The sequence below is a fragment of the Argopecten irradians genome, chromosome 4 (assembly GCF_041381155.1).
Source record: "Argopecten irradians isolate NY chromosome 4, Ai_NY, whole genome shotgun sequence".
Classification (NCBI taxonomy): domain Eukaryota; kingdom Metazoa; phylum Mollusca; class Bivalvia; order Pectinida; family Pectinidae; genus Argopecten; species Argopecten irradians.
This window is the reverse complement of record NC_091137.1, coordinates 47,644,494-47,667,094: the sequence shown is the minus strand read 5'-3', so window position 1 is coordinate 47,667,094 and position 22,601 is coordinate 47,644,494. Positions and strand designations below refer to the sequence as shown.

At 32.3% G+C, this 22,601-nt stretch overlaps 1 protein-coding gene across 1 annotated transcript in view; it reads right to left on the bottom strand.

Annotated features, from left to right (window-relative positions):
* Positions 1-2,108: 2,108 nt before the first annotated feature.
* Positions 2,109-22,601, bottom strand: part of LOC138321847 (homeobox protein Hox-A1-like) — a 30,921-nt gene continuing 10,428 nt past the window's right edge. The window contains exon 2 of the mRNA XM_069265843.1: positions 2,109-3,660. Within this exon, the coding sequence (XP_069121944.1) occupies positions 3,314-3,660 (347 nt within the window). The 3' untranslated portion in view covers positions 2,109-3,313. The remainder of the gene's footprint in view (positions 3,661-22,601) is intronic.

Genomic DNA, 22,601 nt, shown 5'->3' with positions numbered 1-22,601 from the left:
CTTTTTTGATTTGATTATTCTTGATTTGGGGAACTGGCATTTGTTACATGCGTTTGTGTACTGTTCGATGAATCAAGTCATGTTTGTTTTTGTTTACATTTTGATTACGAGTAACAGAATAACTGATTTTGCTTCTATAGAGTATAATAAACATGCTATTACAATTATCATTAACGGAACAGCTATTTCAAGTGCGCGTTAATGGTAATGTCACTTATTATGAGGTCATAAATAAATATTGGCAGCCATGTGTTGCATTTGGTAAAGGCACATACATAGTGGAAAGGTGACCTTTTGATGTGGTTGGGACTTTTGTTTTGTTTTCTTTAAGCATCGATTTCTGTTTTATTTTTCAAAATTGAATTTCGATGGTTTGCTTTTTATTTTGAATAAATTATGAATTAATTAAATGATAAATTACAAGTTTTTAGATAAAGATTAGTGAAACCTCAAATATGTAAATATTATCATATACTTATGCTTCTGTGATTAATTAACCATTATTAACACAGAGGAATCAATAATCATTCTGGTTATTAATTATCTATCCATGCATTATCATAATTATAATTCAATAATTAACGACATGATATGTTGCCTAACGATTGATTAGAGTAGAATAATTCACATGTTGTATTCCATGATTATCATATTATGAAATAGTTTTATTTCATCATGAAATTTTGTACATATTTTTTTTTACATTTGTTTTTCCATTTTTAAAAACATGTTAGGCAATTATTCTTTTTCCCCCTGAGAACATAGTTGAATTATATATCAGTTAGATCGTGCTTCATCACAATTGTATCATATTCATTGCACTTAACGATGAATTTGTTTTATATAATTACTTTATCATTACATGAGCACTGTATTAAATGATCATAGTTCTTATATATCTAATAGTTGTATGAAATAAAAGATATATTGTAAATTCATTTTTTATTGTAAGAATAGTTCATTATTTATTGTGAATGATAAATTCATTTCTATGCATTGAAATCATTTCTAATATGTGTATATTGCTATTGATTTTTCTATGGAAAGATAAAGCAAGCGCAAAAAGAAGAAAAAATAATTCTTTATAAGCTTGTTCTTGCAGTTAATTCTTATTGCAATTGATTTTCATTGATAAACAACTCCTAAATTTGCTCGATTGGTTTTTCAACCAACCAAACCATTAAAGTCGCAAATATTATTCTAAGTTTAGCAGTTTTTATATCCTCGAGACTTGTTTTAATTACCATAGCGTACATTTTGAAGTATCCAAACTTAGATAATATGCTGAAGGGAGGTAGCCATTTTATCACGCCATTAATTATGTTGTAACGTTACAATGTGATATCTCAGCATGTCTAGAAATAATACGTAGTCGGTTGGCTGTGTTGGGATTCTGTTAATATCATGGATATATGTATTATTTTATTCAAAAATCTTAACACTGAATTCAGAGAACACATGTTTTGAATAAAAACAACATCAAGGCATAGTGTATTGCACCAAAAATATGTCACTTTATTTGTCTCGCACGACAACTGTACAAAACAATGTCTGAAATATTGCAAATTGGGACCTACTAGTACATGTTTCATTTAAAATGTTTGAAGTGAAAATGGTCACATATGCGATCATTTCAATGTAAAAATAAACATGTCTTATAATGAAGTATTCTGCCTAGAGTTTGAAAATTTGCAGTATTTCATGAATTTTACATAAATAAAATAAAAAAGGTTGATTCCTAGATTCAATAAATATGACACTAGTTTGAGCATTTACATATACACGATTAAACTGTGTTTATATTCTAATTTTGGGACAAAACACAAGAAACTAATACATGCTTTAGCATGTGAACTAAGGTACATGATATTTGACTTAAACAATACTCGGTTATCTCCCTTCCTATATGGCTTTTAAGATGCATGGCAAAGGCACATGGTTTGCTGATGTAGCTAAGATGATAGCTAGATGGTATCTTGGATAATTAATGTGTTCGGTGTATAAATATTTCAAATATATTCCAATCAGAGAATGTCAATTAATACAGAAATTTTATATAGAAATACTTTTACAAGTTTTGGTCAATTAACTTGTGTGAGAAATTAACTTAGAAATAATTAATTGTAAAACAGAAAGAAAAAAATTAATGATTTACAAAATTATTCAAATTTAATTGCAACATCAATAGCACTTAAATAATATACGTTTCTATTGATGAAGTATCAATTATACAATGTGTAATTGATAATTAATTCCAGAATGATAATGGGATTTTGTTGAAAAGCCATTGAAGGGAGGTTCCCATTTGTTCCTGTAGACGTGACAATCTGTCTTTGACGTTAAATAACAAATGACGTCACAGCCTGAGCACCATCTTTACATATCTGTGTTATTACGCACCAGGATGTAGTTCTCAAATCACTGATTCAGTGGAATGTATCCTTATAACACAGAGACAAACATCAATGGATGACGAAAAGTTATTAAATTAGTAAAAATGGATACCTTCACTTTCCTACACGAGGAAAATATGCCAGATCGCATTTTCTAACGGGTAAACATTATGCAAATTATTCACGGGATACATGTTACATATTCATATCACCTTCAAAGGATTTAGATAAAAGCAAAGTATATACGCTGTATAATAATAAAATGACTAGGTCAATTGTTAACATCGCCTGAATATGATTTTAAGAACATCACAGAGTGTTCAGATAAATAAATGGTATTTGGCTTCCTAATTCCTCAATGTAATTCCTTTGAGTTTTAAACTCGCACAATCCACACAAACATTGCTCACTGCCCAGTTTAATAATTAACTGCATTGCAAATTCCAACGACAAATCAAATTGCCTGTCATAAAATGCCATGGTCACAACGCTCAACAAACGCATTGCCTACTCTTTACGAACACTTCATCAATATTTTAATATTACATGAAAACAAGTCGCAAGAACACATAAACAATAAATGGTAACAATAGAATAACACCAAAGTTCAAAGGTCGAGGTTGTTGAGCCTAAGTTGAAGTTCAGGAAGCATGCATTCCGTCAAGGGGACTTTTTCAACGTTATTTCCATTATACCCTGTACTTAAAGGGACGCCACTTCCGTTCACTTGAAATGAGGGAGAAACACAGTTAGGTTTTCTTGACAAAAGTTTGGTTTCAAGCACTAATCATCGGCAGCATACCAGTGTTCTAATATTTTGTCCTTAGGACAATGAAACACAAACAACTTAAGACGATAGGAGAAACAAAAATAAGAATTTCACAACGAGGTATTTTCACAGGCCTCTTGAGGCCACTTTCCTACCGCCCTTCCTGGCATAATGTCATGGCTGTCATTCCAAGTCCATCTATATTCAACTGACAATTGTCTCGCATTGAATTTTCAAACTGAGCTTCACGCATCCGCTTTTTCTGTTTCATTCTTCTGTTTTGAAACCATATTTTCACTTGTGTTTCGTTGAGCCCTAAAGATGCAGCAATTTCTATCCGTCTAGCACGTGTTAAGTATTTATTAAAATGGAATTCCTTCTCCAGTTCTGTTAATTGTTTGTTTGTGAAGTTGGTACGTCCCATATTTGGCTGTTGTGGTGTTGCCGTGGTAACCGCGGTAGTAAATCCGAAATCTCCTTGTTTGGTTGTCGTCGGCACTACAACAGAAATAAAAGCAAGAATAAGTCAACTACTTGGGACAAATTAAGATAAAACTCTCCCATACTTATAATGAATTAATTAAAATATAGTTCTTTTTATTTTGATTGGATAAAAGGAAACACTCAATTTAACAAATAAAAGTAACAATTATGTAAAGTTGATTATTTTTTTACGAATGATCATTTCAAATTATCAAATAAAAAGTGATAGTTATGTAGATTTGTTTACGAATATTCATTTCAAACACTCAAATTAACAAATAAAAAGTGATAATTATGTAAAGTAGATTTATTTTTTTACGAATAAGTATTTCATTCATGCACTTATTGGACGTCCGTTTCACACCGCGCGTAAATAAGCAGAGGCGACAGATTTTGTCTCATTCTATGCAATAAATATACCTAATATCTAATGAATTATTTAATGCAATCAATGATATCTTTGTTGAATGGGAAACTGATTAAAGAAAGGATACCCAATGAATTCATTAACTAGAATGACTTTACATAATGACAGTGTTATGAAAGGAAAAGTAGTTCGATACCGTATAAATCATCAGTATTGATATGTTATATATATGTAATGATATCGATAAAATTTTGTACGAAGACAAATATATTAAAGCATTAACGACAAGTTGTCTCTTACAAATTATGTTTCTAGATCTGATGAAATTAATTTATCAAGTACTTTCAATAATCTTTTTTGCATATTTGCATAATATGATATTGAACGCCGCTTTTAATAATAAAATCGATCATTCTATCTTTAAATACGCATCTCTATCAACATTAAGGTATTGATATTCTATATTAGAATATCATTTTGACATAATGAAGGGAATTATATTTAACCATTTTATATCAAATCGATATGTAAGATTATCCAAACTTCAACTACAAAATTGATATCTACAAACGAAATACATAAATCACTATTCAAGATAGAAGCACCTATATTTGTTTGTCTACAAATAACTATAAATAATCCAACAAAATATGTATTTGTTAGGATCCAGTACTCAATACCGCTGCTAGTATTTTTTTTTATTTTTTTAGTCTATAAATATATACTTCTAATTTAAAATCATATATCTGAATCTAATTGGTTAAATTCCAAACGGTTTATCTTATTTGGTTTTTAATCTCTGTTTTCATACAAGCAGACATTGTAAACAAAACACATTATCTCAATTTAGACACCGAGCTATTTGTTTATATTCATGAGCCGTTATCAGCAATTTAGATGTCACGATTGACATATTTCTTTTTAAATGCAGATATCTGCGTAAAATACGTAAAAAAGTACCACAAAATAATAAAGTGACATATTTTACGATACAACAACCAGACTATAGTCATTACGCAAAATACTGTATTCTACGTATTTTTGAGTGCGATTTAATTTCGTGAAAAGAAACCGTGAAAATTAATCAAAGGGAAAATATTACAACAAGACCTTATGAATCTAAATTGCGAAATTATATCACTGTAAAAAATCGTCGCGGCGAAGATAAAGTTGTTTGATAGTATTCAATAAAAATCTGTATCGGTAATCTATCTACTCCTCCGCTCAAACATCCTTAAATAGTAAGTGTTTTCCATTCATGTTTGAAGTAACTCAGTCTCTTCATTTGATGTGAATTGTCCAATAAGGTTTGTTTAGGAAAACTGATTTGTATTCTAACATTTGACATTTATTCGATAACTTGCGGATTTTGTTTGTTTGATCTCCGAATTGCCTCAGGGATGTTATACCTCAAAACATAGCAAGCCTAATCAAACCTCCTACCTCAATCATTGTTTTCAAACACTTTATTACGTTCTATATATTTAAGATTAAGTTTACTGAAACTCGCGCTCAATAACCAATTTGCTGATTTAAGTCCTACAGGGAATAAAAGACTACTGTTATATGATGTTGAAGATTCACCAATTATAACAGACGCGGATAGCCTCCAGATATATCCAGTTTTTCATATTCGCTTTATCATCGAAGCCTCGCCCTGGTAGCTGGCATAGCTATCGACCATAATGTTGTTACCTTTATAACACACATAATTTACACTTCGACATCAAAGCTTTGTTTCTACTGATATATCGTTGTTAGAATTCAAATACAACATTGACAGGTATATTTGACATAAACCATCTATATACTCATAAATATCTTATTAAGACCCATCTTTTATATATCTTCTATATGAGTATATGTCTATGAATAATTATCGCATATTATACAGAAAAAAGAAAAGATATTTTGTAATGAAAATAGAAAAAACAGCTATACAGTTATTTAATTATACACAGCATATTATTTGTATCATGTGATTTAATAACGAGCAATGAACGTTGACATATTTTAATATCATATGCAATATTGAAGCAAGTAGCATAATCTTTATGATAATCTGTAATGTAATAGAAAAGAAATGATATCACAGTTATGAACGTCAAATATTTTCTATAAAAATCAAACATTTTATCAAGCAAATAGTTACGATTGAAAGAACGTCTTAATATTAAAACACGAATAATTAATTTTTCTTTGTTTCTGGCTTTCTTATTGGCCTATTCTTTTTTTGCATTCCACGATGAAAAACAAAATCCGGGAATAGCGGGGAAATCTGACCTTAAAGTGACGTCACAATTGAAACATTACGTTGCGTATTGATTTGGCAAAAGTAATCCCTTGAAAAAATCAATTGAATCGTACGTGTAAACGTATTTCATTTTATAAAGTAGCCTGGAAAATTAAATATAAGCATTGAAGTCACTATTTTTTAATTTCTTCAGGGAATGAAATAAATTTTGTTTGCTATTTTTTTTGAGAATCCGCTGGATTCACACAGTTTCCAAACAAAATTTCTTTCATACTCCGATGAAATTGAAAAAAGTGACTTCAATGCTCAAATAATATTAAAGAAAATGCAATTTAACAAAAAAATGTTATATTTCATTATTATTATTATCTTTTAAAATTATACATTAAAAAATGAAACTTCTCTTGACATTTGAGAAAGTTTAAGCAATCCGAAAAATTATGAAATAACATGCAACGAAACAATGAAAATAGTGTATGTAAAATTGTTACAAATATATTTGAAAACAAATGATAAGGTTTAAACTTACTACCTATCTACCAAGATAGTGGTTGCCCTTATATGCTCTTTATCAAACCATATCATATTAACGGTGACATTTCACCAGCTGCTACATTGCTTCATATGAATATGACCTCTAACAATTTAGATACAAATGTTACACTCATTATCAGATATTTTTCAAAATAGAACATCGAGTCGTTTATTATCTGAAATCCATCACTGACAACAGGGTCGGGAGAATGACCGTCACTCTAGACTAGAAAAGATAGCATGCAAAGTAAAAGATGAGTAAAAACAATATATATGCATCCAACGAAAGGTGAATCCAGTCTTCAATCATATATTTGAAAATGTAAAAAATCAAATGATTCATCTGCAAACATTAAAGTATATAGATGAATAGAAGGAAAAAAATCTTTGTTCGTGTTATGGAAAGTATTCGGGTTTATATGATACATTTGAGTTCAAAATATGAACAAATTAAAGTCAAGTGAACTGACATTAAAGTCAAAATTATAGTGTATATGCTACAATTGCCATGCATAAAGCAACGTAGATTGACAATTTGAAGTAGTTTTACTAGATATGTCAGAAAAGTTGAAGTTAAAATTGCGCTTCCATGGTTTCTGCTGTTTACTTTGCAGAATTATTTCGACTTATTTGTCTTTCAGATTGACATTTGAGACAGAAAGGAGAGAATAAAAATGGGCAGGTGAAGTTTGTTTTCTGGAGAATGCTGTGTGATTTGGTACTGTGGGCGAGAATCAAGGCGCCGTTTTGAGAGACATATGCCAAAAAATGAACAAAATCGAATTAGTTTAATCAAGAAAGGAAAATTCCTTAAAGACCTAAAATGTCAAAATTGCGGAGGCAGACCCCGAACTGGCAGTGGTAATGAACCCAATAGAGTTCCGCTCAAATATCGATGGGTCTCTATGGCAGAAGTGCGGAGACTCTCGGGAGTTTCACTGTCGATGGTTTTGCGTCTCTTATACCAATTGGCCCTGACATGCCGAGATTTTGTGACAGAGGTCGAGGAAGTGGGCTGGAGACTAACAAGACTGTCTTTTCAAACCTCACCTGCTTTTGGGCCAGCACGATCACAGGCAGACCAATTAGGAGGAGAGAAGGAGAACGGATGACAGGAAGGATGGGCAAGATGGCGATAGTGGAAACTGTGTTCATGTCAGGCTTAATATCGAGGCACAAGGGAATATAGCTTTTTTACTCTTTTCGAACTTTTAGTGTTTATTAAAAATGTTAAACTTCAAATATTGAACTCGACGACGACAAAACAAAAACAATTAAATATTAGTATTAACAGTATACCTGTTATAAAATATTTTTCTTTTCTTTCGGGCCTATACATCAAAATGACGCTACCCTATTGGGACAGTGTTTGTGTTTAATTGTAAACAAAGTATTTTAATCCGGAAATTTAAAACTATTTCTGTACTAAATATCTTAAAAGTGTTACACTTTGTGTAGCGTTCCATTTTGGACAGTAGTCCTTAATAGAAAACATTTAAACCGGAAGATCTTACTGTATTTTATCATGGCGTTGAAACTACAAAAAATAACATTGATTAGGACAAGACAACTCGGTTTGTTTGTTAGGGCATTCGTGTCAGTGTCCATGGGTTCATTTCTATTTTCCGAGCAGATGTATCCCCGACTCCCCTTGTACGTTATCACAGTGTGAGTGACAGGGGTCACATAAGGTCATTACCATTATATGCACAATCTGAAGCTTTTAGAGAATTTAAAAATCTCTTTGACCGGAAACTACTAATTTTGCTCTTCATGAAATATTAAAATCCGGACCGGTAGTCGGAAGGGGATCACTGTCTGACAGGACATGATTAATGTGATTTTCATATACAGTTGAATGTCGGACGGATCCCTCCGTCCTACAGATACTAAATGAGATATTCTGATTATAGTTGTGAATAATGAACTTTCTAAAACGACACAATTACATTTCACGTTCATCATGGATATGCTACACAGAGAGAGATGGGGAGAAAACTAACTGTATTTTATATGACAAACCGAAGATTTTGTGTGTGTTTATCAATTCATAATATGGTCAAGCTATCAACATCTATATGAATATTATATTTATTTTTCAGATATATGCTATATTGTTTGAATTTTTGTTTTGAGAAAAAAAATTGATTTGTAAAGAATGTTGAAATTCAAGACGTTCTTAGAGATGAAAGTTATAATTAAATTGAAACAAAATTTACAAAAATATGAAACTCCGAAAAGGTATTTCTAGGAACGTAGATGTTAATTAAAGATATGATTACTGGAAAACATTCTCATATGAAAAAAACAAGAAAATCTTATTGAATGCATCTGTGTTAAATATATAAATTGAGACTAAACTAAAAACCTATCATAATAAACACAAATGAATACATTTTCACATAAAAGCTTGTTCATGCACGAATCATGATTAAATCAGTAAGTTTATCATGTAAATGAATGTAGCACACTCATTTTAGACAAAAGAATCGATGAAATGACACAGATCTAAGGACTATATCACTTTAAAGTATTGGTATCAAAAAGGATCTGCGTAAGAAATCATCAGGGTAGGTGGAAATTCAGTAGGATAAAAGCCATATACACACAAGCTTCACTATATACATTCTTATATTATTGTATCACAAAGGCGCCATAGTTAAGTGGAGACAGTATCTGATGATGAGGGGGGTAGCTTTATTCTCCAATATGTTAAATATTCATAATTTATAGTTGATACCTTATTTTCACACGACAAGTTATAGCACATGCATGTTTAATTTTCCGATACCATTAAACATAGATTTACAATTATTGCTTTGGAATATCTTGCCTACAATCTATTAGTTCCTGCTGACTGTCCGAGTTCTCTGGCGCTCTAGTTCAAATGAGGCCTCAGCATGAATCGCTATTGTAATTGCTTTCATATACAATTAGTACCTGAGGTGTTTTATCGGATGGTGAGTATATTGGGAATCAAGCAGCTCACGCTACAGGTGGAGCATACCTGATATGGTTGGATGAAAGTGCGGTTGATTACCTATCGGTGTGATCCTGAGCGAAATATGATATTTAAGGTATGAGTGGCGGTATGGAAATAAAATTCACAAAATCGGGTCGTAAAAGCTATATCTTGAATGTAGATTTTTCTGATAAAGTCGACCCGACGCATATATTTGATAATGTAAAATATAATCTAGTTTTCGAGATAATGACGCCGAAATAGACATGTTATTCACTAGACAGGAGACATACGCGTCACCGCGACAACAGTTTATTAAAAGTTATATTATCAAAATTTCAGAAAGTCAAGATTATAAATTCATATATGACGCGAGAAACCTTTGAGGCCATAAATCAAACATGGATGAAAGAGCGAAGTAGACTTTGATAATGTTTTGAACGGTCCAAGTGCTATCTCAGCGATTTGGCACACTTTGTAATCAGACAGGATAATTACTTTTTTCATAAAATTTACTCAAACAGAAGATGCAGGGATCTTACTTCAAAGCTAATAAAAAAGTTAAAAACTGATATCATATATATTTTACCTGTTGCTACAACACACCACATTTCGATTTCGTCTGTCTATTGCACTAACAGGTATTTTATCTCCGTATCAGTTGGTAGCTGGTACGGGAGATTTTTATACGAGGAGAAAATAATACTATCATTTTGCATCAGCTGATTCTAAACCCCTGACGAGTAGATGCGTTCCTATGTATCGTTGTATCAAGATTCCATTAAAGTGCACTTTATTGGATAACATGTAAAGTTCTTTATTTCCTCATTTTTCTAAAGGATATACTCGTACAAAATAACCAATAAAATACAACACATTTGTAACTCAATTAATCTAATCTGGCATAATATGGAAAGATATAAAATTGAAAATTAAATGATACTAAATATTTCATTGTTCACATATCTGTCTTTAGAGTTGAAATAGAATAACTATTATGTAATTAATCAATAATAATCTAACATTAATTTCTAATGTTTAAATATATATCTATTTCTGACAACCTAACATCTGTAGAAATCATTTGTTTATCAATCGTATTTTCTTTTAAATTATTAACCTGCTTCCGACGTCAATTTAAGTTCTTGAAGAATCAATTAATTTAAGGCCAAAATTAATTTTACAAGTACGATAAATGATATGCGTATGATATATTTTATACTTAATGTAATATCTGATTTTAAAGTTGAAAAGCCAAAATATTTCATATAAAAGTATAACTTAATAATTGTATTACTTTGGGTTTGGATTATGCAGAACGACATGCATTCACAATGATCATCTGAAAGGTACAATGTGTAAACGACGCACACAAACCAATGTTACTGGTAATGTAAAAACGGTAAATCATGTAAGTTATCTCTATTATAACAAAGATAGGATTACCATTATATGAGAAATGTCGGAAACGTCAGCTTGGAAGATTTATGGTTCAAATACGGACAGTTCCGAAAAGAGATTAACAACAACTAAAGTGATTTTAAATGTGACGAGCGGAGCAGTGTTCCTGTATGGATGATATTACAAAATGGGCTAGGGGATACTTTCTCCTGTGGTAGCGGAAAGTTGTGTATATTGATAAATGAACACCCCGCTGACTTGTAGGATAAGTAACGAAATATGAGGAAAATAATTCAAACGCTAAGTAGGGCAAGACGTCGGACAGATACAGAAATATCATATTGGACAGAACTCACTATTGTCCGAGAAGATCTCAAGACAAATCACCTACTCACACCGGCGTACTGGCCGTACAAATCACCAAAGACTGACACCCTCTGTTCCTTTAGGAAAACCAGCGCCATACAGAAATCGTATACGGCTGCTATTATTTTTCTTACAATTTTTCAAAAGCTTGTACATAGTTAGCGGTTTTAATTTCACGTTAATTGCAAATGTAGGATTTTATCCGGTGAATTTTAATTTTAGGCTGTCGGTGTCAGACTTAACAATATAATGTCCACGTACCACGACCGTGCAAAGACCAGAGTAGGTGTGATGTCCGAAAATCATTAATCAAAATAGAGTCTTCTTGACAGAAGTTTTTAAAGGTTTTCAAATAATTAATCTCGGGAAGTCTCAACTTATTGACATTTTTGGCTGAGATGGGTGCATTTTGCAAACAAATTTTAAAATTCTGCATCGCATCATAATGAATAAAAAATTAATAACAAAGAAATTATTTATTTTACTTGACCTTTGCACTGATTGAAAGCAGTCCGATGTCAAAAATGCGAGAATGGATGAAGTGATCGGGAGACCCGTTTCTTTATAGATCCCATATTTACCCTCACATCGCGAGGGTGACGGTGACAGTTTTCATGTCCTTAAGCGACCTTTTGTTACGTTAGATATCCCGCGAGGGCCGCTTGAGACATGATAAATAGATGATGGGGTAGAGGTGAGAGTGAACGATTTACGAGATTAGAAAAAATAAATGGCAATTCTCAGAGGAGACTTAAACCGACAAGAATAATTCAATATTAGCAATTAGAAAACCACACCCATAAAATGAAGCTGTATCGGTTTTTGGAGGATTACATCAGTTTTCCAACATTGCAATTGCTTTCCGAGTTTCCGAAGACAATCAGAGTGCAGATTTTGAATCTGTAGGAAAAAAGTTTGGTAATACCTAAAAACATTATTTCTCATTCATTTCATTCAATGTTAATCACTAAAGAATATGTAAATTAACAGTAAAAACTGGTAAAATAAACATGCGTTATTTGAGCTTGATTTAGATCAAGCCCGTTTATTATCACGTCAAAATTTACCCGTATCTTTATTTCCTATGATAAACGAATCACAACTTTCTTAAAATATGTCACTTTTTGACTATGTCAGTTTGTATCTACCATTTACTGCAAGTTATTGTTTCCATTTAGCTAACATCATTCTTCAGAAAAAAAATATATTATACTATCACGCAAAATTATATGAAATAAATATAACTTGAATCGGAATATTATTTACACAGATATGACTTAATTATGAATAATCAAAAACATAGTACCAATGTTACTTGTTTTTCTCTTGATAATTTATTATATAAATTATGTAACAGCCGGATGCGGGAAAGACTATCATCGTATTATATGTCATAAAGGTCTTTGTGGCGGTTTTTGTGGTCAACCCCACTTACGCTAGTATCATAGTAATACATTTTTATAGAATGTTTGATACGTAGTTATTTGTATAGTTGCAACATCTTTGCTTTGACAATCACTATGTCATGTTTTATTACATATAAAGAACAAAATTTTAGATATCACTCATTTAATTTTTTTAACATTTGTTGAGGTATTCTTGATATTTGTGGAAGAGCATAAAAAGAGATACAAAACCTATCATTTTGTAAATATTTTAAGACTGTCTAGGCTAACTTCAATTGAATTGCATTCTGATACTTTTGTTAGAAGCTAAGCATGCAAGATTCTCAATTTATCATGTTTTTCATTTGGAAGCAACAGAAGTCTGTATACATATACTGGACCATTGATTATATGACCAAAACCAATATTGTTCTGTGACTTGGTAGAAAATGGTATGTCTGGAACCATAGCCCACAGTACAGACTGCCAATTAAGGACCAACTTATCCAGCTAGTGTCCACCTAATAGTAATATTAAGTCGGATTTAATTAATATAATTGAAAAATATCCAGTTTTCTCCTGTGAAATGTAAAAAAACTATGCAACGGAAATCCTCTGAATGGGTGATATCTCCGGCAAAGCTATGTGAAAATCTAACCAGCGAGATTCATGATTAAGGGGACAAAAAGAATTTTCTCCACGCAAATGAAATCATGGTCATTCATCATAGTTACTGTCAAGCCACGACCACATCCCTGCCATGTCCTGAGTACTAGGTTTTTCTCGTTACATTGTCTCCCGAACAACATCAGGACCAAGTCTCCTGCGATACCTTAGGAGCCAAATTGTTCAGTATGACAACAATGTCGTTGTCGTCTAGATAGTGAGTGTGTCTTTACCGCAGGCAAGTTACCAGGAAAACTTGATACGAAAATAGTACTAAGCTGGGATATGCTACATTATTGGTAATCTAGAGCCCACATATTTGCTAGAAGATGATTGTCTTATTGAAAATTGATTATAAATCTGATTAACATAAAATACACGGTTAAACTATTAGCAACAGATGCATGGTAGTATACTGCAATAGTGAGCCAAGAGAATAACCAAATAGTAACTTCAGCTTTATTCCCGATAACTTCACCTGTTTTAAGCAATTTTGGTAAACCAGTTCAAACAGAGAATTTGAAAGTGTTATAATGGATTAATTAATAACAACAAATAAACAAATAAAAACAGACAAACTAATTTCTGAGTCAGACGCACATGAGTATTCACGACAGTAGCCAGACAGTTTTTGGTAAGATGTTTGCGATGTAGAAGGTATTTGATGGCAAGTATTACGTGATTTAGCCCAGGGGGCCATGTATGTGTTGTAACCGTCAGTATTAATGCCAACATTAGTAGTAATGGCTGTTTTAGCCCCCTCGCTTGTAATGAACATTAAGATCATGACGGGTCCGTCAAAACAGGTGAGAAGGCCGACAGGTAAACAAAGAGGTGATCAATGTTACACTTACTCAGGTACACAGGCAGATTGGCGACATTAGGTTTGCTTCATTTGTTATAACCTGTCAACTTAATCCAAATTTAGCTCTCAGAGTAAAGAATGTGTATAGCTACGAAGTTATATAACACGTTCAAACCACATAAAAACTTACAAATCGAGATATATTTACTCATTTTGGCGTTGCAGCGTCTATTGTTTTCAAGACAGTATCTCTCAAATGGATGGAATAATATTTGATGCCTGCATTCAAGTTATTTTAATTGTCGGACAAAACCCCAACAAAAACGATGGATTATTTACACAACTGTTTACCTGAATACAACTATGCCATGCTATAAATGTGATGTTGATTGTTCATATACATTTTTTGTGTATATAGAGATATGGTAGAAACAAAAATCAAATAACAAAAGTGTGTTGAATATAATTTTCAGTGTATAACATGAGAACATGTATTGCTTATGGTTTCCGACGACACAATAGAAGAAGTAAGGAAAGTTAATTAGCTAACTGTTCAAATATCTTTTAGCTTAAAATAAGAGACTGCATTTCATGATATTTGAAATGCAAATTTTCTTGAAATGTATGTTACCTATTTTCCATTCAATGAATAACAAGCCGGTGAAGAAAAAATAAATGAGACTTTAAACTGATCAGAGGTGATGATGTTGATAAGCAATCGAAAAAAATATCGTTCGATTGGAAATGATTCACTTGTATGTTGGTTCCTCTTTAAGAAAAGAGTACCCCATATCAGACAAATAAATTTCAACGGTTAACAAAGTATACTTTTTACCAATTTGGTTAAAATTCATGCAGAACTCTATGACTAGAAGCGATTTAAAGAATTAACCTCTATTTCTTCTATTGGGCCCCACCTCTCCTGCCCCCGGGGTCAGATACAAAACAGTACTTCAAATTAAATTGATGAGACCGGCTTAAAAAGGTCTCAACATCGAAAAAATAATTTGTGAATAATTTACATGATTCAAAATTGAGATCAAGCAAATCTTGAAATAAGGAATGACTTGTTTCCTCTGATACTAAGTCTATCATCAACTCTCGCGTTACTATGTCTATCATCAACTCTCGCGTTACTACCCTGCAGGTTTGAGCTCCAGGCTAAATTTGATAGTACCTTGTTTGTGATTGACAATTTGAAGCATCTGCATTCTTAAGTGTACCTATCACGAAATTATCCTATCCCTCTAACCAAAGAGCGTGCTTAGGGAGCTGCAGTGTACCCCGTTTTTAGTTGAAATTAAATAGTTTAATAGAAGAAGACCTTCAAATGGCTGGACAGAAAGAAGTGAAACATTTCTTTACATCCCACATTGTGTATAGATTGACACTCCTCACCGTGTCTTTGAATGCTCACAAAATTACTGTGGGTGAACTGACAGCTCATAGATGCGCGCCTCGGAAGGCCATCCATCATGCGGACAAGCGCGTACGGGAACCATAATCACCGTCTTCTCACTTAGCGGGAATCAGAACTATATCTTCCTGTCGTAACAACTTTGTCTGCGGAAACGGTAAAAGGGCGGAAGTAGCATGCCGGTTTGCGTGTTGTGGAGGTCTTTTCGCTTGGAAATTCTAGCAAAATGATTTTAGTTATTGAGGAATGACTTTGGAAATATCTGTGTTGGGTGATGATTCATGATCATGCTTTTGACATTTCGTAGCGATGATATGAAGTACTGTTTCACAAGACAAATATTGTGATTTCAAAGCATTCGTAAGATTCAGACGCATAATACACTGCATGAAAATAAGTTCATTCTAACTTGTAAATTACTTTAGTTCTTTAGAATATCTAATTTATAAAATGAATGGAATTGGATATTAAATAACTAATTCGAAAAACGCAGCTAGAGATTAGCAAGTGGTCAACGCAGATCTGCCGAGCGTAAACAATTAGATTTCCTCCGTGCGTGTTTTAATTAAGTCTTTTGCTAATCAACCTGTAAACTTATCGCGAGACATACCTCACCTTCCTGTTATAACAATACATGCTTAAAGAATACACAGTACCAGCTAATAAAAAGTATTTTCTTTGGAAACATTATCCGGCAGCCGCGTACTATAGAGGAACAACGATTAGAGCGGCAGGAAATCTGATCGATTTCAATGTTAATCGTGTTGACTTTGTATGATATCAGTGACCTTAATTTTATTGCACGTGCGCACGAGCCTTAATGATTCCGCTGAACGCTCGAGCATTATTAATTCACATATGTCACAATCATAAAGAAATCATTATACATGTTATATTCTGCTATATGCCTCCTGCAAACAATACTGGAAACGTCAGGAACGATATTGTCATTATGAAGCACTGTTCCTACAGCTCCCAGAACTGCAGACGTCCAGAAGGAAGTGTTTTCGTTTAAGAAACCTTGATGTCTAAACCGTATGTGTTTTATTGTCAAATCATTTCACTTGGCTTAAAGCGTATTATTTTATTTCTTTGGTCGAACAGTCTATGGCAGTGCTGGCATTTGAAAAATACGAAGCATTATGATTGAAGACCAGTTCACTGGATTCGTTTACACGCAATCTGTGGAACATACCAGGGTCTGTTCTTGTATGGAAATTGACATGGCGTGTCACATTTTCAGCGTTAAAGAATACAAGATCCCCACTATGGTTAAAAAGCTCCCAAATAAAATTACGGTTGTAAATTAAACACAATATTAGTAAATCTTCAAAAAATTACCAGAATTGGCACTGACAATTTCCCAGTGGTTACAATCTTGTAAAGCACGTCTGTTAGAGTAAATAGCGCCATCTATCACTTCACTTGACAAAGACGATTACTATCAACGCAAGACAGCCTACCACTACACCGATCTACTGCTTGTCCTCATGGAAACGATTATCAATAGGAATTGTATTTGAAATGTGTATTGTGTGTTATCTACATTACTGATGTATTTTCATGTAATGTTCATAGTTTGTTCATCATCAAGAAATGTACGATTACGCTAAAACTGTGAGAATTGATAATAACTACATTTATCAAACAATTATCTATCGGAATTGCATTTGAAATGTGTATTATATGCTATTTACATTATTGAACTATCTAAATGTAATGCTCATAGTTTGTTCATCATCAAGAAATGCACGATTACGCTAAAACTGTGAGAATTGATTATAACCTCACTACATTTATCAAACAATTATTAATTGGAAATGCGTTTAAAATGTTTATTCTGTACTATCTACATTATTGAAGTATCTAAATGTAATGTTCATAGTTTTTACATCAACACAAAATGCACGATTACGCTAAAATTGTGAGATTTAATTGTAATCTTGCTGCATATTGCTTAATTGAGGGTTCAATGGCATAGTTATTATTACTGTATATCTACGTAAACCAAAAAAACATTTATAATATTTACATTTCGTCGATAGTGAAACAGTAATATTTATGTTTACTTGCATAACTATAACTTACAATGAGGAAGACATAAATCATATTGAGATAATAGCATGAATTTAGACCATGCAGAGTTGAAATATATTTATGTGTCTTCTTAGGTATGGAAACAATTCATCCTCGAATAACATAATAAATTATGGGTCTCTTCTCGCGTATTTTTGTATGACATCTCCAAGACTCGAGGAGAGTTACGTAGACATCAAAGTACCCGTCGTGCGTGCATTAAGTAAGGCAATAAACAAATAATGCACGTGCATCTCGTGTTGAAGGTAGACACTTTAATTTATTGTTTATATATCGCTGGTGCGAATGCGCATTTGCCTACTGTGTGTCGACATATATCATCTACGTTCTACCCTAGTCTAGCCCACCGTTATAAATGTTTCTAGGACACACAAGTCTGCGAAGGTTCAGAACAAGAAAAGTTCCATTTTAATGCGTAATCATTGTATTTGTATCCATGTTATCTTGTTTAAAAGGTCGTTAGAAGTACGTAAAACCCGTCAATTAAAGACAAGGAACATTAGTACACAGAAGTATGGGTAATCTGGTTTATGCAATAAACACAAAGCTCCTTTAGTACTTAAGAGATGTTACAAGCTAGAGTCTGGTGTGTATGAAGTCTTCAACATGTGTCACGACTCAACAGAATATGCCTTATGTTTCTCGTCATGCCGCTGCATTTTGTAAATAACACGAAATAATTTGAATGTGCATTAAACTCCATAGATGATTTTAATTGAAACCTATCTTAATCAATGATATGACATGCGTTTTACAGTTGTCATTGATCGATATAAATAAGAATAGGTTGATTATTAACGTCACTCAAATATTCGGGATTATATTGATAAAGTGTCTGTGAAAATTTCAACGTTGATTTTTTGTCAAATTCAAAAAAAAGAATAAAAGGAGTTTTTTGTTTCTATTATTAATTCCCATGGATCATGTAAACAATATAAACATGATTTTATGAAAATAACAACGTGACCATAAAATGTACTGAAATCGATTAGTCTTAAAGCAACCTGATGATACAAAACTATTTTTTTTATTAGAGGAGAAATCTTTGTTACTTTTTCATTGATCATCTTAGAAATCTTTGTTATTTTTTTCTTTTATTATGTAAGAAATCTTTGTTACTTTTTCATTTATATTATCATCTTAAATATCTTTCTTAATTTTTTCTTTTATTATGTAAGTAATCAGTGTTAAATTTTTCTTTTGCCACCAAGAAATCTTTGTTATTATTTAATTTTGTCTGATTTGTATTTTTGTTATGGTGATGGTGGCGGTATACTGTGTACGCTGGCTGACCATATGTTTATAGTTTGGATATCGAGTTCAATAATCTGGACTGAACTGACCCCTATCGGAGATTAGGAGAGGCGGCCCACCTGTCACCTCAAGTAGCAACAAACACTCAGTCATACCAGAGACCAAATATTTCCGGGTTCCCCGATTGACAGGTGAAATGTTCGTCGTCTGCTATCTTCCGAAGCGCGAGCTATGACGTCAGGTTTATACAGACATTGCTATAGGTATAGGCGATATGTAAGATAGATTTAGTGATATTATGTTAGCTTAAGAAAATGATCGGTATGTAGTTAAGAGTTGTGAATCACATTTCATCAGATCAAACGAATAATCAGAAGCCATCGACCCCCATGACCCCACCATCGTCTTTACCTGTTCATCAATAGTGTGTAACATGATTTTACGAGTTTTATACAGGTGTGATAAAAAGAAAAATATTAAGACAACAAAACTTGTACTTAAATGAAAATAATAAAAGAAGACTCCAGAGATGGACTAAAATGTTATTTACACCAATCTGATGTCAGCGATCTAGAAAAGTAATCTGAAACTGCAGCTATGCTATTTTTGTAATGTCATTCAACAACATATACACAGATCGATTCTCTCATTGTTTTTAAGTTTGACTTTAATATATGTATTATCCTGAATTTGATTAAATCCATTTATTAAAAACAGTTCATGTCTATGTAATTTCCTGAACTGATTGACGTACAGTGTAGATCAATGAAGATCCTCAATGACATTCGATGATTTATTTGTTTTCAATTAATACGTACGTAAAGGACTAAATCATATTGCTTGCTTTGAGAACATTACAAAAGAAGCTTTATCATTTCATCAATTCGAGGCTATATCTGTGTTCATTTTATATGGGAATTAGTTGGTTATTTTAAATTTTAATCAGTTGATGAGTTTAATGTGAATTCGTTGGTGACTTTAAATCTTAATTAGTTGGTGACTTTATTTCTTAATTAGTTGGTGAAATGTGAATAAATTGGTTATTTTAGATATTAATTAGTTGATAATTAAAGCGTGAACTCGTTTGCTATTTTAAACGTGAATTAGTTGGTAATTTTGATAATGTTTAATAAAGACCTTTAGATCTAAGTATGTTAATTGATATATGCGACTAAAATTACTTAGTGTTTCTTTTATGAAATACAATTAAGCATTTACGTCATAATGGCAATTTACATACTTTCACATGCCACTGACGTCATACGGTTTAAATAAGCTGCGTCATATTTTTTTAAAAGTTGATTTCGCTTTTTTTCTGTCTCTTTAGTAATAGTTACATGTTTATGTAATATTAATGATATTTTTAAATACTACATTAGTGGTTTAATCCTACAAAATAAACAATAACCAATAGTATTGGTACATGTATTGGGTGATTTCTACAATTGTAGATTATAGTAAAATGAAAGGAACAGAAAAAAACCCAGATATATGATTAATGGTTTTATGAACAACAAAAAACCCCAACATTTTACAAGCAGTCACAAGACAGCATAACTGATTTTTTCTATCTTGAGAAATCACGAAACACAAATGCTTATCTCGGACCAAGGTCAATGATCAGACTACACATGGTCGCTGACATTTCTACCTGGTGATATTTTTACAGATATAAATATACAGATAACGCTCTACTCCTTATATAAACATTAAACACTTTCACCTTGATCATCTTCTGTTTCATTAATTAAACTTCAAACGTGAGGTTGAACAGTTTTATTTTCTGTCTAAGCCTAGATAACAAAGCAACACATTGACTGACTATATGGAACACTAGAGACTCGCTATAGAGAGATCAGAAGAAATTTTACCTACCAATAAGTCATAAAACTACCATAAACATAACATAAACATAATAAGCATGATTTGCGTCCTCGTGAAACAATAGTGGAAAGGATAAAGGTGGACCGTAAAAGTGACTCATCCTAGTGGTAGTAGGGTAATATAAAATCTTTGTTGTGGGGACTAAGTTTTGTGGAGTGGTGGGTGGTAGGTCCTGTTCAGACTGAGTGAAAACCTATGTTAACATAATGTAGTACTACATGAGTGGAGGCATATCTATGTAAGGACAACACATTAAGGGCGATCCGTACGCCACCGGGTTTTATACCTTATATAAGCATGTGCCCGCGATCGTAATGCAAGGCCAAAATTGACAAATGACAAAATGAATGAGATCAAAATTTAACATTTGATTGACAATGCTATTAAAGTCTGTCCATTGATACTGTATATATACATGTAATTTATATTACATATACAAGGAAAAACTGCACTACTGTTTTCACGCAAGTCACTTTCATCCTGAGTAAAAGTGATCGGAGAAGACAGTTTTGAATGTATTACTATCATAATAATTATACTGCATATCAAGCTGTCAGAACATGTAAGAAGAATTAATTACGATCATTTCTTCTGAAAAGAAGATCAAAAGAATTAGAGATTAGAGAGTAGACCATATGTATTCGCTAAGACTAGTGATGAAGACATCAAACGCAGCAAAACATGTATGGTGCCCTGGTTGTATTGTACTGTTATATTGTGATTTAAATTAATATATCTTTGTTAGAAAGTGATTTCATAGAATAGTAAGCTATATTGTGATGTTGTGATTACATTCTTATATTTTTTTGGTTAAAACATTTTCAAAATTCTGCAGTTTTAGGAAAATTTTTAATTTCCATCATTGTTTTATAGGAACTTTTGATGAAGATATATATGAAACATTCTAAAATAGGTAAGTTCTAGCAAGCCGCCAAACTGCTGAAACTTTCACAACTTATACTACAAAATGTTGGCATAACTTTGAAACAAAATCATTTAAATATTCTTTAAATTCATATTTTGTTAAATCATCGTACGTTATTGTAGAAGAAATTATATCTAACACGGATCACCATTATATATATGTATACCTGAAAAGGATATAAGTGAGCATAGGCCAAAACAAATTTTACTTGTTAATGTATGTGGTATATCGACACCAGTGTAATGAAGTGATACTAAAAGGTGTATTTGATCTATTTATTTTGTTATTTCCAACAGTATAGTGTTGTGACGTCTTAATACATATATATTTCATTCCTTTACTTTATCTTTTCTCTTATCTTCTTAGCTTCTTATCTCCTTATAATCAATGCTTGGTGTGTGGATTTTGATTCACGTCCTATTAATAGCTAAGGTCATTTATTTCCCACTACATGCATTGTTTAGTGTGTTGATTGCATGCGTGTTTTGGAGGACTGTGGTACGTTCGTGGTCTCGTTGTGATATTGGAACTTTCACCCGTTTTATAGTACTATCTCACTGAAGTGTATTCAACCTGGACTATCATACTGAAATCTCCTTGTAGCTGGTGCTAACTACGTTACAACATAATGATAGTATT